Source organism: Anolis sagrei, chromosome X, assembly GCF_037176765.1.
Source record: "Anolis sagrei isolate rAnoSag1 chromosome X, rAnoSag1.mat, whole genome shotgun sequence".
NCBI classification, from domain to species: domain Eukaryota; kingdom Metazoa; phylum Chordata; class Lepidosauria; order Squamata; family Dactyloidae; genus Anolis; species Anolis sagrei.
In genome coordinates, this window is record NC_090034.1 from 94,911,785 (window position 1) to 94,928,545 (window position 16,761).

Below are 16,761 nucleotides of genomic sequence, written 5' to 3' on the forward strand. Positions count from 1 at the left end.
TATTTGTTAGGGCTGGGCAACCACGGAAAAATTTGTTTCTAAAATTGATTCGTTTTTTGGGGGGTTTTGCGTTTCGATTTTTAAAAAAATTCCGAAATTTTTCTTTTAAAAAGTTCGATATTTACGAAATTTCATAAAATTACAAAACAATACGAAACAATTACGAAACAATTACGAATCGATTCATTAATGGCGGACGCGACCGTGCAATACGCTAAAAAACCTCCAAATGGGACAGGGGGAACTTCTGAAGCTTCCCTCTCCCTCTGTTATTGACTGTTGGTGTGATATTTATAAATTTTTTTCACTGATTAAACAAACAACAACTATAAAACTTGCCCCAGACATGCGGAAATAATAACGAAACGATTTCAAAACGATAACGAAACAAATACAAAACGAATTCGAAACAATTACGAAACTAATTTAAAAATTCGTTTCGTTTTTTAGTTGCTCCTGAATGGTTCGTTATCGCTTCATTATACATAAAAAAAGAATTTTTAACGAATTACGAAATTGCGAAACCGCCCAGCCCTACTATTTGTCTCTCAGCAATTCCATTCTCTCCTGGAGAGCAAGGGAGCATGTTAGTACATGGCACACAGCTGGGAACCTTACTGCACCATCACCAACCCCTTTATTGGGCTTTCTTTGCTCAGCAGAGCACTCTTGAACCTATTCAAGGTGTCTTTCTTGCTCCAATGATCTAGCAGAGACATAGTCCAAAATTAAATTAGCTTCTGGTACAGTCTAGATTGTGCACACAAATATTATCCCAGCTCTCATCCAGATAAGAAAGTAAAATAAATGGCTTATGAGATTCTGTGAAGGTTATCTGTCTGTCCTCCAGATCTATAAACAAAGTCCTTAGTTTCTGCAAGTGTTCTCACCACTTTTTATTAGGATTAGGAATTATTTCTGGTTGTACTACTTCACCTGGTTACTTGCTTTTTAAAAAAGAATTGTCAAACTAAGGGAGCTAAAGCTTATCTGTTTTAGGTGGTATTGCCTCTTAAAACTGGGCTACATCCATTTCCCCCCCCAATTGGTATCTGGTGACTTCCAAGTAAATGAGTAAATCTTCTCTGATTTTCATCTCAAACTTGAAAAGAGCTGTCCATGGTACGGAACTCTCTTTCCAAAACATGTTCAGCACATGCAACAAATCCTTTAAAGTTCTGGTTAAAATATCTCACTGGCATTTATTTGACAATTTGTTGAATGTATATCCTGCCTTTCTCTCAAAGTGAGATCCAATGTGGACTGGCACCTTTCTCCATAACAGCTTTTCCCACACATGTTCAAAAGTCGCTGTTTGCTTCATCCTAGCCACATTAGATCTCTTGAGCTGTTTTCCTCATTTGTTTCAGACAGGAAACCTTTGCACAATCATAACTCACATGTTTTCATGCAATATTACGAGAAACTCAAATGGTGCAAGAGATGTAAGATCGTATCTTTCTGTTCTGCGATCCTCTCTTTTGCTTTTTAAAGACAAGTCATTACACGGGAGAAGCATTTGGTTCCAGGCCATGGAAACTACTCCTCTGAGATGGAAAGCCATTACAGGCTTTCTGGTGGTGAATCTTCATATCTCAGGTACTGATTGTAAATATATTACTACTGTCAGAACAGCAAGTTCAACTGATTAAAACAACCCAAAAGAGGGCCACCAGGTGCGATTGTGTGTTTTTGTTGTTGTGCTTGGATGAATCCTATGCTATGCTGAAATAAATACATTATTATTATTATTATTATTATTATTATTATTATTATTATGGGAAGCAGTTGCACAGGGATTGGGTGAAAAATAGCAGGGTGCCTCTGTTTTCTTGGCTGCTTTTTTAGCAAAAGGAAGCAAGTGGGTGAAATATTATGTCCAGGAGTGACAATGGTTATAGTGGCGTTTATATATATACTAGCTGTACCTGCCACATGTTGCTGTGGCCAACCTTTCCTCCCTCTTTCTCTCCTCCATTCTTCCTCTCCTTCCTTCCTTCCTTTCTTTTCTTTCATTCTTTCCTTCCTTCCTTCTCTTCCTCTTCCCTTCCTCCCCCCCCCCCCCTTTTTCTATTTCTTCCTCTTGCTCCCCTTTCATCCTTCCCTATCTATTCTTGGACTACAACTCCCAGCAGTACTCCTGATCAATCAATCTACCTACCTACCTATCTCTATCTAATCTATCTATCTTATCTATCTGGTGGATTGCTGGGAGTTGAAGACCAGAAACAGGAAATTGGAAATATGCAGCGATTGGGATGCTCTCAAATCCAAGGAGAAGAAAACTTGAAGAAAGCCTGCAGCTTGGAGCTTGGAAGCAATGCATTTGGATCATCCTCCTCCTCTCCTAAAGGGGCTGGTCTAGGAGATGCTGGGAGCTGTAGTCTGGAAGAGAGTGTGGATATGCTATTGTGTGTATTATCGAAGGTTTTCATGGCCGGAATCACTGGGTTGTTGTAGGTTTTTTTGGGCTATATGGCCATGTTCTAGAGGCATTCTCTCCTGACATTTTGCCTGCATCTATGGCAAGCATCCTCAGAGGTTGTGAGGTCTGTTGGAACTAGGGAAATGGGTTTATATATCTGTGGAATGACCAGGGTGGGACAAAGGACTCTTGTCTGTTGAAGCTAGGTGTGAATGTTTCAACTGACCACCTTGATTAGCATTTGATGGCCTGGCAGTTGTTTGGTGTGGCTTGTTGGTGCCTGGGGCAATCTTTTGTCGAGAGGTGATTAGATGTCCCTGATTGTTTCCCCTCTGCTGTTTTGCTGTTGTAATTTTAGAGTTTTTTAATACTGGTAGCCAGATTTTGTTCATTTTTATGGTTTCCTCCTTTCTGTTGAAATTGCCCACATGCTTGTGGATTTCAATGGCTTCTCTGTGTCGTCTGACATGGTGGTTGTTGGAGTGGTCCAGCATTTCTGTGTTCTCAAATAATATGCGGTGTCCAGGTTGGTTCATCAGGTGCTCTGCTATGGCTGACTTCTCTGGTTGAAGTAATCTGCAGTGCCTTTCATGTTCCTTGATTCGTGCTTGGGCAATGCTTCTGCGTTTGGTGGTCCCTATGTAGACTTGTTCACAGCTGCATGGTATACGGTAGACTCCTGCAGAAGTGAGAGGATCAAGACAAGAGTCATTTGTCCCACCCTAGTCATTCCACAGATATATAAACCCATTTTCCTAGTTCCAACAGACCTCACTACCTCTGAGGATGCTTGCCATAGATGCAGGCGAAACGTCAGGAGAGAATGCCTCTAGAACATGGCCATATAGCCCGAAAAAACCTACATGCTATTGTGTGTTTTGCTTGCCAGGGCGAGTCCTTTGCCCATGCACTGTGGCTTCTTTTTGCGTTTTTTGGCTTTTTAAGTCCCTTCCGCTGTGTTTTTCAGTGGGTTTTTTTTTAGTGAATTCTATCTATGTAAATAAAAATGTAATATTAGTTTGTGGGACTAACATAACTGAAAAACCACTGGATGAATTGACATTAAATTTGGACACAATACACCTATCAGACTAATGTATTGTGTCCAAATTTCATGTCAATTCATCCAGTGGTTTTTGAGTTATGTTAATCCCACAAACGAACATTACATTTTTATTTATATAGATAAAGGTCTGTTTATGAGTGACCTCAAATCTAGCAAAGCCTCTAAAAAAGCAGTTCCCCTTTTTTAAAACTAGGTTTCTAGTGCCTTGTGATCAAAATGCCTATGGAGCCCAGTGGCGCAATGGGTTAAACTCTTGTGCCAGCAGGACTGCTGACCGAAAGGTTGATGGTTTGAATCCGGGGAGCGGGGTTATCTCCCATCTGTCAGCTCCAGCTTCCCATGCAGGGACATGAAAGAAGCCTCCCACAGGATGGGAAAAAAACCGGGCGTCCCCTGGGCAACGTCCTTGCAGAAGGCCAATTCTCTCACACCAGAAGCAACTTGTGGTTTCTCAAGTTGCTCCTGACACACACACACACACACACACACAAAAGAAAGAAATCAAAACCTGGAGGGATAACTTAAAAGCATCTCTGAGATAATTTTTTTAATTTCCATTTTTGTGTTTCACTTCAGTTACTTCAGCCATTATGTGCCATTCTATCACTAACTATACGCAGACTGGTGTCCCTGGTTATGTAAGTTCCTACCTCCCTGATGAACCTGCCATCACCTGTCTCCCTATTCACAACGCTTGCATCACTATACGATTGGAACTGAGTACAGGTAAGTTCAACCTAAATATAATCAGACCAAATGAGTTTATCAGGATTTGGACCCATGAGGGGTGCTAAGGTTCTAAAAGTCAGGTTGATGTTTGCAAGGAAATATGAGGCAAGGAAATTTAAAGTACTATATAGCACTTTCAACAGGAGGGTTGTACTCATATATGATTTGCAGCCATTCAGATTCCCAGTAGGATTGCCTAAGGAAGGAGACTGCAAGCAATACTCAATTGCCCCCCCGAGACAATTCCTGCCCTTCTCCCTCTGGACAATAACTCTCCATTTATCTATGGGTCATGTCAAAATCCATAATTTTGGGCAACAAATCTGTCCCCAACTTTTAACATGAGATCAATTAATGCAAGAGTATACAGTAGTCAAGTAACATAAAAGGTTTAACAGTCCTGTTAGATTTACTTTGATGATGATGATGATGATGATGATGATGATGATGATAATCTTTTTTCTATACCGCCCTATCTCCCCGAGGAAACTCGGGGCGGTTTACAACAGAAAATTGGCAAACATTCAGTGCCAGCATAACATAACAAACAAATCAAATCATAAACAATAAAATAAACAACATCAGGTGTACTCATAGAGCAACTCAAAAATAACAAACTTAGACATTTAAATATATAAATCAAACATTTAGAACATGTTTACTACTAGATCTAATGATAGCAATCACTCAAAACATTAAAAGTAAAAAAGCATTTACATGTCAACAGGACTGAGGTGGTGTCCAAGTCAGAGTGATTAAGGTGCTGGCTAGAGAAAATTGTTATAGGATCTATAGGGGTCTAGTTACCATCCCTCTCCCACAGCCACCTCCCCATAATATCCACCCCCATTCTTTATGCCCTCCCAGATCCTCACAATTAAGGAGTCCTCTGAATACTATTTAAGGACAGGAATGCAACCCAGCTCTTCATAGGGGTGGTGGTGATTATAAACTGTGGTATGAGGTCCTTTGGGAGGCAGATGGGGGGTGTTTTTTCTCGTGATGCCAAAGTGTCTCTATCCATGTTGGTAAAAGTCCTATAGTGCCAAGATCTTATTGATTGGCTTAAGATGGATTGCAAAGCAGGCTCTGGGTCTAATGCTGGCTGTTTTATCTGCTGCTGGCGTCAGGTGAGATGGCACAGCTGTGGGGGCCATGCCCAGTATGTTTGGAAAGGCTGGCCTCAGGCAGGAGTTCTAAGGTAGAGTTCTCACCCTCTGGCAGTTTCTGCCGCTCAGAAGATTTGACATCATTTACTGGCCCTGTGACAATTTGATTTTGAAAAATTTGACTTGTCAAAACAAGGATTGGTGATAAAGCTTAAGTGGAGGCATTCTTTCCCCTTTTACTTACTTACTTACTTACTTAGGCGATCCCTCTTTGGCTGAGTAGGATAGTCTTCTAGGATCAGAATTCTTGTGAGTCTGTAGGTGGCTGTGGAGCCCTATTCTTGACCTACATCTTCTTCTGCAGTGAGGGCATTGGTTTCCCAGTGGAAGATGGTCCCAGTCGGGGTTGGCTTGATGCGCCTTCCTCTTGGCACGTTTCTCTCTTTTACCCTCCATTCGTGCCTCTTCAAATTCTGCAGCACTGCTGGTCACAGCTGACCTCCAGCTTGAGTGCTCAAGGGCCAGAGCTCCCAGTTCTCAGTGTCTATACCAGAATTTTTAAGATTGGCTTTGAGCCCATCTTTAAATCTCTTTTCATGTCCACCAACATTCTGTTTTCTGTTCTTGAGTTCTTTTCCCATGATGACTTTTCTAGGAGTGAATTTTCCTTTCTAGGGGTAGATTTCTCTCACTTCCTGTTGTCTCACCCCATTTTTAACTATGAGCCACTTGTAATTTGAATGTTTGTAACTTGGGGACTGCCTGTATTTATGACTACTTAAGTAAGACGTGTCTTCTATCATGACCATCCACCTTAAAAGCCACAAGCTACTCTGCATATTGGAGATCTGTATTTCTAGCCCTCTACCACCAGCAAATCTCTGGTGTGACAGTGAATTATTGTTTTTATTATTTATTTATTTATTAAAACTTTTGTATCCTGATCTTCTCTACCTCCATAGAGTGACTCAGACCGGATTTTTACAAAGACTATTCTGATTTAGGCAGTAAGAAGCCAGAACTTGAAACTGCTAGGCCATTAAATGCTGATCAAGGTGACCAACTGAAACATTCACACCTCAAGAGTTCTTTCTCCCACCCTGGACATTCCACAGATACATAAACCCCATTTTCCTAGTTTGCAACAGACCTCACAACCTCTGAGATCCCTGCCACAGGTGTACGTGAAACGTCAGGAGATAATGCTTCTGGAACATTGCAATACAGCCCGGAAAAAATAAAAAATACAATAATAATAATCTTTATTTATATCCCACCACATCTCTCTGGAGGGTGCATACGCACTACAGAATTAATTCAGTTTAACACCACTTTAACTTGCCATGGCTCAAATATGTTGAATCCTGGGATTTGTAGTTTGGTGGGGCATCAGGGTTCTTTGGCAATTGTTCCATAGTATAAGCCAAAACCAGAAGTGGTAAATATAATTCAGGTTATTGCTAATTGATTGTATTCATTATTATGGATGGTGTGGTTTGTGATTGTGCATCTAGCCTTCGAAATTTCTAGAATACAGAAAGTTTAGGAATACCACAACTTCATTAAAAAAATCAACCCAACCCAATTTGCCAAAGTAAAATCTCGGCATCTCATTGACACATCCTGTCTATGTCTTCCTACCTCAGTCAGCAATACTCTGTTTATTGATCATCGAAGTTGTGCAACCACCAAATATCCAAATGGAGGAAAAGAATCATCCAAGACCGGTGACAAATACTTTGCAATCAAATACAAGGCAAATTACTGCTCCAGTGACCTGTGCAATGGAAAAATACCATCTGCAGATGCTCACAACAAGACTGCATTAGTCAAAGGTAAAAATGTGGAAAGAGCTGCATAGCAAAGAAAGATTCAGCAGTTACTTCTCTCCATGACATATATCCATTTCTCATGGGATAGAATCACATTGTTCTCCTACCCCAATCTGCTGCTTTTCCTTTTTCACTCTGTTCTTCACTCATTCAGTCATTCTTCCTTTCACTAGAAAGATGCAGAGATACTCTCCATGGTCCCTATTAGCATAAATAGAGAGTCCCAGGGTCTGCAGAAAAAAACAGGACATGAAGCTGCCCAGAGGTTTTGCAGGAAAATGAATCCCAGACCATCTTCCAGTCTCCTTTGCTGGGGTTGGTTCGACACCTAGCTGTGAAAGATAATACTGCAAGCTACAGATAGATTTTTAGAAACTAAAATGAATTCATCTGGGTTAAAACATGACAACATGTGCAAGTTTCACGAACAGATCGAGGTACACACGTTGGCAGTCGTGCAAACTAGATACAGAGGTTGAAGATTCAGATCTTCGATAATGGGCCAGCTACATAACTGGTTACTCAATTTTTTTAAAATGCATTATGTAATAATATTAATAATTCTTACCTAACTTACTCCAAGGCTGGAGGCAGGCAGCAATGTAATTAAAATACAATAGGTTTTCTTCGTGTCAGGAGCGACTTGAGAAACTGCAAGTCACTTCTGGTGTGAGAGAATTGGCCTTCTGCAAGGACATTGTGCAGGGGATGCCCAGATGTTTGATGTTTTACCATCCTTGTGGGAGGCTTCTCTCAAGTCCCTGCATGAGGAGCGGGAGCTGACAGAGGAAGCTCAACCCGCTTTACCCAGATTTGAACTGCTGGCCTGTAGGTCAGCAGTCCTGCCAGCAGAAAGGTTTAACCCAGTGGTTCCCAACCTTATTTTGACCAGGGACCATTTTGACTAGGAACCACTTTGTCCAGGGACCACTTTGACCAGGGACCACTTTGACCAGGGACCACTTGACCAGGGACCACTTTGACCAGGGGCCACTTGATCAGGGACCACTTTGACCAGGGACCATGTTGACCAGGGGCCACTTTGACCAGGGACCACTTTGACTAGGAACCACTTTGTCCAGGGACCATTTTGACCAGGGACCATTTCTACAAGGGACCACTTTGACCAGGGACCACTCTCCAACATTAGTACCAAAAGGGTTACGTACCAGTGTTTGGTCAACTTTAGATTCAGTTTGGTTGTTTCAGCTGCTAATTCAGAAAATTGCATTGGATAGACCACATCAGCTCTTGTTTCTGATACAGAACATATGCCATCCAGTAGTTGCCATCTGCTTTCCCACAGAAAACTATATTTAATAATCTAGAGCTGATGCCATCTATCCAAGGCAATTTTCTGAATCAGCACCCCAAATAATCCCAGGAACAGGCCTAAAAACAAAGACACCAAGGCGCTCCCGCTTCCAGATGCCCCCGCTTCCGCTTGTGGGGAAGGAGGAGGAGAAGCAGCAGTGATGAGGTTTGTTGTTGCTCCTTTTGTGGGTTGTCAGACTCTCCTCTCCCAACATCCTTGTTACCTTGGCACTATAAGAGGGTTTCGTGAGACCAGTTGCTCTCGTTGCAACGGTGTAGTAATGGTGAGGCCACAAACCATATTTTAGTTCTTGGGGACCACTGGTGGTCCACAGATCACAGGTTACGAATCACTGGTTTAACTCATTGCCCACTGGGCCTCTATTAATACAATAGATGAAATGCATAGATGTAAGATTAAAATACACACTCAGATCATTGAAACCAATACAATGTCAATGTAAAATGTAAAGTTTCAATTGATTGGATAGGCCAGCCAGAAGTGATAGATCCTCAATTCTGTTTTAATTTCTGACAGCTCCTTTAACTGTTGAATCTCTTCCAGCAGGTCATTCCACAGTCCAGGGGTGGCTGATGAAAGTTTTCTACAATTGAATATCTGTTTATTATCTTTACAAAATATGGTACCTTTGAATCAACATTTGAGGTATTCACAATTGGAAATTGGACAAATGGATGATGCATTTGGAGATACTGATACTAAGCTGACATACAGATCTTACAACTGAGTTGAATTTTAATTGTTAAGTTATTGGGGGGGGGGGGGGTTCCTATAATTTCCATTACTATATTCAATCTATTTATTCCAAAAAGTTCTAATGAAATTTTAAAGATGTTTACAACATATAAACAAATGAGTAAGCAATTACATTGGTTAAATAGCCCTGCTCTAGTTGGGAATATTTATTTATTTATTTATTTATTTATTTATTTATTTATTTACCATATTTGTTCACTGCGTTTCTCAGCCACAACAATTAAAAAACAATTAAAACAGTCATAAATACTATTAAAAACATTTAGCATATAGTATAAAAAACAGTACAAGGCCAAAAAACATTATCATAAACATCTCCTTACCAACGCCATTATCCAGTTGCATTGTCAGGTCATTCAATGATTTCATATTTAGCAGATTATGCTGCACTAGCGAAAGCTTGTTCAAAAAGCCAGGTTTTAACCTTTCTGCGGAAGTCAGAGGGAAGGGGGCCACTGTTAGACAGGGCGTTCCACAGCCAAGGGGCCACTGCTGAGAAGGCCCTGTCTTTCGTACCCGCCAAACACATATGCGAAGAAGGCGGGACCGAGAGCAGGGCCTCCCCAGAAGATCTTAGAGTCCTAGATGGTTCATAAGGCTCCTAGATGGTTTAACAGGCTCCTCCCTTTCTTTATAATATAGAAAACTGTAAACCAAGCAGCTTGAAGAAATGCTATGCTGGCATCAACTTTCATGACTCCGAAACATTGCTGGAAGCCGTGACATGCCGCAGCGACTCTGACTTCTGTTACCAAGGATCTGGGTATATCACAATCGGTGCGTAATGTTATCAAATCTGGAGCCTAAGTTGTAAATCTTCACTTACCCTGTTCTTGCTTTAGAATAAATTGGGGGGGGGGAGGGGAGGGATAAATACAAACAAAAATATGTACTTATTTGACTGCATAATTGGATTCCCTATTTTTAAAAGAAAAATGATCCATAAGCTGCTTTGAAGACATTTTTTAAAAAATAGGATACAAGAAAAATTCTAAATTATCGCGATTGGTTTGCAGACTTTTGCTAACCAACCAATCCCAGTTTGGCAGATATTTTTTGAATCCTAGAAGCTTTGAGAGAAAGCACTGGGGAAACATGGCATGGATCTCCTGCCATGAGGATTTGCAAGTTGGTGATTTATAAATAGCTCAATTGAGAAAAAAAAACCTGCATGGCCAGGGCCACTTACATTTGAGCTTTGGAGCCCATCCAGCCAGCTCCTAAAACCCGTGTCCTCCCATTTCTTTACATGGGACGTCTAGACAACACTCCAGGTAATAGCGAATGGTTTCGGGACAAAGCAGGAAAACCCTGCTTTGTCCCGAAGTAATTTGACACCTGGAAAGACCCAAGTCTTTCCAAAGACCAGGTGTGGGGGCTATGTAGACAGGGACCGGGGATGGAGCCACGCAACTTCTGGTACCCATCTACATAGCTGTTTTGGGTTTCTTCAGCTCCTGGAGCCCAAGAAACCCAAGACACGCCTCACCCCCTCCCAAAAACCCCTTTAAAAACTTTTTAAAAAGAAAATCACTTACCCAGCAGCAGTTTGATGGAAAATTGCTCCTTACTCTCCTTCTCCTGGCGCATCATTCCTAAATGCCAGCTCCAGCAGCTCCAGCAGTGGTTTAATGACAGCCGGGTAAGTTATTTGATTTTAAAGGCTTTTTAAAGGGGTTTTGGAAGGGGGTGTGGGCTGTCTTCCTGTCCTCCTGGAAGGTTCCAAGAGAGCATCTGGACACACACACACACACACACACACACACACACACCCAAAGGAAGGCACACGCTTTCTAGGGGTGGTGGACTTTAACCTGGGAGCAATCGCGTTTAACAAACACAATTCCTCCCACATTAAAGGGTTGTTTGGAACCACCCTTGGATCTGAAACTCCATGCCCTTTGAGCATGCTCTCTCAGATCTAGGGAATACCACATTAGAAAGAGTGACTACATCAAATAAATAACTCAACCACACACACACCGAGAATGAACATATGCCTCAGACTGTATCTACTAGGCATGGTTAGGTACTATTGAATCTTAGTAATTTAGAATAAAGTCAGAAAAATTAACTTTTTGAAGCAATTTTGAAGTTTTTAAGAAAACCGGAACTCCCTTTGCCCTTCCAAAGCTAATCTCGCCATTTTCTTCCAACTCAGGAAGTGAGTCGGAAGCATTTGGAGGCAAGCAGCTTGCATGCTGGAATGCTTGCCTCCCAGCCAACGAGGGGAGAAGTTTTGGGGAGAGGAGGGGTTTTGGCACGGCAGCCATCACGCTATATAAAGGGCAGCACATGGCTTAGAAGCTCATTGTGAGCCTGGGAAGGGAAGAGGAAAGAAAAAGGGAAGGGGTGTTGTGAAGGGAGGTTAGAAGAAGAGCGGTTGGAAGGGCAGGGTAAGCGAAGAAGGGCTGGGAGCAGGACTGTTACCTGCCTGCCTGCCTGCCTTGCAGCCTTTTGTGTGTTGTTGCTGTTGGGGGGGGGGGGGGGGAGAGTAGGGCAGCAGAGAATCAGGGCAGGGAGAAGGGCTCTTCTGCAACTGCATCCGCCATTAACAAAGCAATTTGAAAATTTCCGAATTTTTTTCGGAAAAAAATCAGAATTCTATTCCGAATCGAACCACCAGTGCCCCCTACATCCAACATGAATTTTGATCCATTTTTTAATCAACTAAGCCTAGTATCTACATTGTCTAGTTCATACAATTTGACCCCACTTTAATTGCCCTAGCTCAAAGCTAAGAAATCCCAGAAGCTGTAAATCTATAAGGTCCTTAGCTTTCTCTGCCAACGAGTGCAGGTGCCTCACTAAACTGCAACTCCCAGGATTCCATTGCATTGAGGCGTTGCAGTTAAGGTAGCATCAAAAATTTGACAGTGTAGATGCACCCCTAGATTTATTTCTATCCACCCAGTTAGTTGGTCGTATCTTGTTGAAGAGGATTGTTGAAGGCTTTCATGGCTGGAATCGCTGGGTTGCTGCGAGTTTTCCAGGCTGTATGGCCATGTTCCAGAAGCATTTTCTCTGCCTACATCTATGGCAGGAATTCTCAGAAGTTGAGGGGTCAACACATCAGACCCCTTAACCTCTGAGGATGCCTGCCATAGATGTGTCGAAATGCTTCTGGAACATGGCCATACAGCCCGGAAAACTACAAAGATCGTTTGCATTTCTCCTTCTACCTCCATTTTCTTTCTAACCAACAGGAAATGGAGCTCTACATTTACACATCAGAAGCTGCCAAAGCACCTGCCATGTTCCTCAGAAACAGGTTTTTGGACCAATAGAGATCTCTATGCAAGGGGTCTGTTGCTTTGGAAACCACTGCAATAGGAAAGAAAATGCTCATCCAACCCCAACTAATCAAGCATGGGAAACTACCAGTGGATTATATGGACACAGAAATCAAACCAGCAATTTCACCGACCCTGGTCATGGATATGGTCTCTTCCGGGACTTTGAGTGTGAGGATTACATTGTTGATAATGGCACAGAGTGGTCCGTCATTGATCCTGGAGCTAAGGGCAAAGGGGCCACACTTCAGATCAGTGCTTTACTAGTCACTCTTGTGGTTACCGTCCATGGGCTAACTGGGTGAGATGCCTTGATTCCCAAGCTCTGTGATCTGATTTTGGAAGAGGTATATTTTAGAAGAGAAGGAAAACATGGCACCACCTGGGAATAGATCTGGAGATGGATCGATCTCTGGGCTTCTGTGGTCTCCTAACTATCAACCAATTGTGAACATAGGTTGGATCTATACTGCCATATAATTCTAATAATTAAAGCGGATTATCCATACTATCTAGATTATCTGGATGAATATTCAAATCAGATAATCCCGATTATCTGCTTTGAACTGGATTACATGAGTCCACCATGCCAAATAATCCAGTTCAAAGCAGATCATCTGGATTTTATATTTCAGTGTAGATGGGGCCTAAAATAGCACTGAATTGTTTGAAAGAGACATTTCTATGTAATGTGTTCTGGTTTTCATCTGTGAAATGTTGGAGGGTGTGCTATGGAATCCTGGGATTTGCAGTATAGGAAGGGCACTTAGAGCGATCAGCCAGTATCAGATTTCATAGGATGCAGGCATGCCAGGCGAAATGAACTCACAGTGCTATACCACTGTGCTTTTGTTATTGTTCATTCATTCAGTCGTTTCTGACTCTTCGTGACCTTATGGACCAGCCCATGCCAGAGCTCCCTGTCGGCCGTCACCTCCCCCAGCTCCTTCAAGGTCAATCCAGTCTCTTCAATGATGCCATCCATCCATCTTGCCCTTTGTCGGCCCCTCTTCCTTTTTCCTTCCATTTTCCCCAGCATCATTGTCTTCTCTAAGTTTTGCTTTCTTCTCACGATGTGGCCAAAGTACTTCAGCTTTGCCTCTAGTATCCTTCCCTCCAATGAGCAGCCGGGCTTTATTTCCTGAAGTATGGACTGGTTGGATCTTCTCACAGTCCAAGGCACTCTCAGAACTTTCCTCCAACACCACAGTTCAGAAGCATCTATCTTCCTTCGCTCAGCCTTCCCTATGGTCCAGCTCCCACATCCGTAGGTGACTATGGGGAATGCCATTGCTTTAACTATGTGGATCTTCGTTGCCAGTGTGATGTCTCTATGCTTCACTATTTTATCAAGATTGGTCATTGGTCTCCTCCCAAGAAGTAAGCGTCTCCTGATTTCCTGGCTGTAGTAATCTTTGCACCTAGAAATCCAAAGTCTGTCACTGCCTCCACGTTTTCTCCCTCTATTTCCCAGTTGTCAATCATTTTTATTGCCATAATCTTGGTTTTTTTGATGTTTAGCTGTAACCCAGCTTTTGGGCTTTCTTCTTTCACCTTGATTAGAAGGCTCCTCAGTTCCTCCTCACTTTTGGCCATCAAAGTGCTATCATCTGCATATCTAAGGTTGTTAATGTTTCTTCCAGCAATTTTCACCCCAGCCTTGCATTTGTCAAGCCACGCACATTGCATGATGTGTTCTGCATACAAGTTGAATAGGTTGGGTGAGAGTATACAACACCGCCGTACGCCTTTCCCAATCTGTTGTTCCATGGTCAGTTCTTACTGTTGCTAATTGGTCCATATACCGATTCCTCAGGAGAGACAAGGTGATTTGGTATGCCTATTCCACCAAGAACTTGCCACAATTATTTATGATCCACACAGTCAAAGGCTTTAGAATAGTCAATAAAACAGAAGTAGATGTTTTTCTGAAACTCCTTGCCTTTCTCCATTATCCAGCAAATATTGTCAATTTGATCTCTCGTTCCTCTGCCTTTTCGAAACACAGCTTGTACATCTGGCAACTCTCACTCCATGTCTTGCTGGAGTCTTCCTTGTAGGATCTTGAGCATTACCTTACTGGCATGAGAAATAAGGGCCACTGTACGGAAGTTTGAGCAGTCTTTCTCATTTCCCTTTTTTGGTATGGGGATATAAGTTGATTTTTTCCAGTTTGATGGCCATTCTTGTCTTTTCCATATTTGCTGGCATATGGCATGCATCACCAGAGGCGGCCCTAGGTAATTTTCAACGGTAAGCAAACAGTATTTTGGTGCCCCCCTCCCCCAACCAATCATTGATATATATTTTCTGTTTGTCATGGGAGTTCTGTGTGCCATATTTGTTTCAATTCCATAATTGGTGGAGTTCAGAATGCTCTTTGATTGTAGGTGAACTATACATCCCAGTAACTACACTTGCCGCACTTGTTCCCTTGCCTGGCCCGCTTTGGGTCCGGAGGCGTGCCTGAAGACCCCGGCATGTGCACCAAAAGTCACCTCTTCTCCTGACATTCTCCTCAGCCATTGGGACCAAGAGAGAGAGAGAGAGACAGAGGTGGAGATGCCCACCTTTCCTGAAGGTAGGCACAAAAACAAAGGAGGGAGCGGAAGTGGGAGATACCTCCAACCGGAGAGGCTCTCTCTCTCTCTCTCTCTCTCTTGGTCCCCATGGCTGAAGAGAAAGTCAGGAGAAGAGGCGACTTTTGGTGCGCACGCTGGGGTCTTCAGACACGGCTCCGGACCCGAAGCGGGCCAGCTGTGGCGGCTCCGCCCCTTGGCCCTCCCGTGGATTGGGGAGAGGAGAGGAGGTGGGTGGAGCGCCGGGGATCGGGAAAGGGAGCCAGTCATGGGAAAGGATCGAACGCGGAGAACGATTGGGCGCTGGCTCTGCTCGCGCACCCGGTGGCCGGGTGGAGCAGGAACGAGAGGGGCTAGGTGAGGCTCAAGGGCCCGGCCCCTTTGGGAAGAGGATCGCCCGGCAGTGAGGCAAGAAAGCCGAGGCTCCCCCCGGACTGCTAGGGCTGTTGTGAGCTGAGGGGGAGCTCCTCAAGTGGTGGTCGAGGGGCATTTACAGAGGCGCCTCTGCCCCCCTGGCAAAAAAAAGTGTTCTGCGACTGCTTACTTCGCGTAATGGACGAGCCGCCCCTGTGCATCACCTTGACAGCATCATCTTTCAAGATTTTAAACTTGTGCTAAATGATTTTAAACCACTGTGTTGAATGAGCTAGTTAAATGAAAAAAAAATCAGCTCAGGATGTAGATTGTGCCACTAGAGGGCCAAAGCAACATTGCATGACTCCTGTTTGCTCAATAGGCTAAAAATTATGTCCTGATTGTCGAAGGCTTTCATGGCTGGAATCACTCAGTTCTTGTGGGTTTTTTCGGGCTATATGGCCATGTTCTAGAGGCATTTCTCCTGACGTTTCGCCTGCATCTATGGCAATCATCCTCAGAGGTGAGGTCTAATATTTCGAATCACCTCTGAGGATGCTTGCCATAGATGCAGGCGAAACGTCAGGAGAAATGCCTCTAGAACATGGCCATATAGCCCGAAAAAACCCACAAGAACTGAGTATGTCCTGATTATTAGGGAACTCAATGTCCGTGTTGCTGTTTTTTGTTGTGGTGGGTGCATTCCTTCATTCTAGTGTGTGTGCATTTATCTAGACCAGTGGTTCTCAACCTTCCTAATGTTGTGACTCCTTAATACAGTTTCTCTTTTTTAAAGAAATAATTTTTATTAGTATGTTGCATAAGATAGCAGAGTATAACATAAAATAACATAGTATATGATTGTGTAAACATTATATAGACTACTATAAAAATTAAAAGAGAAAAAAGAAAAAAAGAGAAAATCTGACTTCTGTTCTTCCTCCTCTTGCATTTTACCAATTTATATTACCATATTTTTCTAAAAAGAAAAAAAGAAAAAATTCCCTCCATCTTCCATTCCACTTATCCTCATTCTTTTTATTTAATGTCCATTATTCATATAGTTCTCAAGGACCTTCCAGTCCATCATTCTCATTCTTTCCCGTTACCTTGTTTAAGCAAAAATGTCAATTTATCCATATACTTTATTTTGTCCAACCATTGTATTTTCGAAGGGATCATTTCCTGGGTTGTTGTAGGTTTTTTCGGGCTATATGGCCATGTTTTAGAGGCATTCTCTCCTGACATTTCACCTGCATCTATGGCAAGCATCCTCAGAGTT

General features: G+C 42.7%; 1 protein-coding gene across 1 annotated transcript; it reads left to right on the forward strand.

Annotated features, from left to right (window-relative positions):
• The first annotated feature begins 1,442 nt into the window (after nucleotides 1-1,442).
• Nucleotides 1,443-13,357, forward strand: LOC132780167 (uncharacterized). Its single transcript, XM_067473422.1, has 5 exons — nucleotides 1,443-1,599; nucleotides 4,068-4,217; nucleotides 6,976-7,164; nucleotides 9,896-10,030; nucleotides 12,460-13,357. Exons 1-5 carry the CDS (start codon nucleotides 1,533-1,535, stop codon nucleotides 12,849-12,851), a joined length of 933 nt encoding a protein of 310 aa, XP_067329523.1. The 5' UTR covers nucleotides 1,443-1,532; the 3' UTR covers nucleotides 12,852-13,357.
• Nucleotides 13,358-16,761: the final 3,404 nt, after the last annotated feature.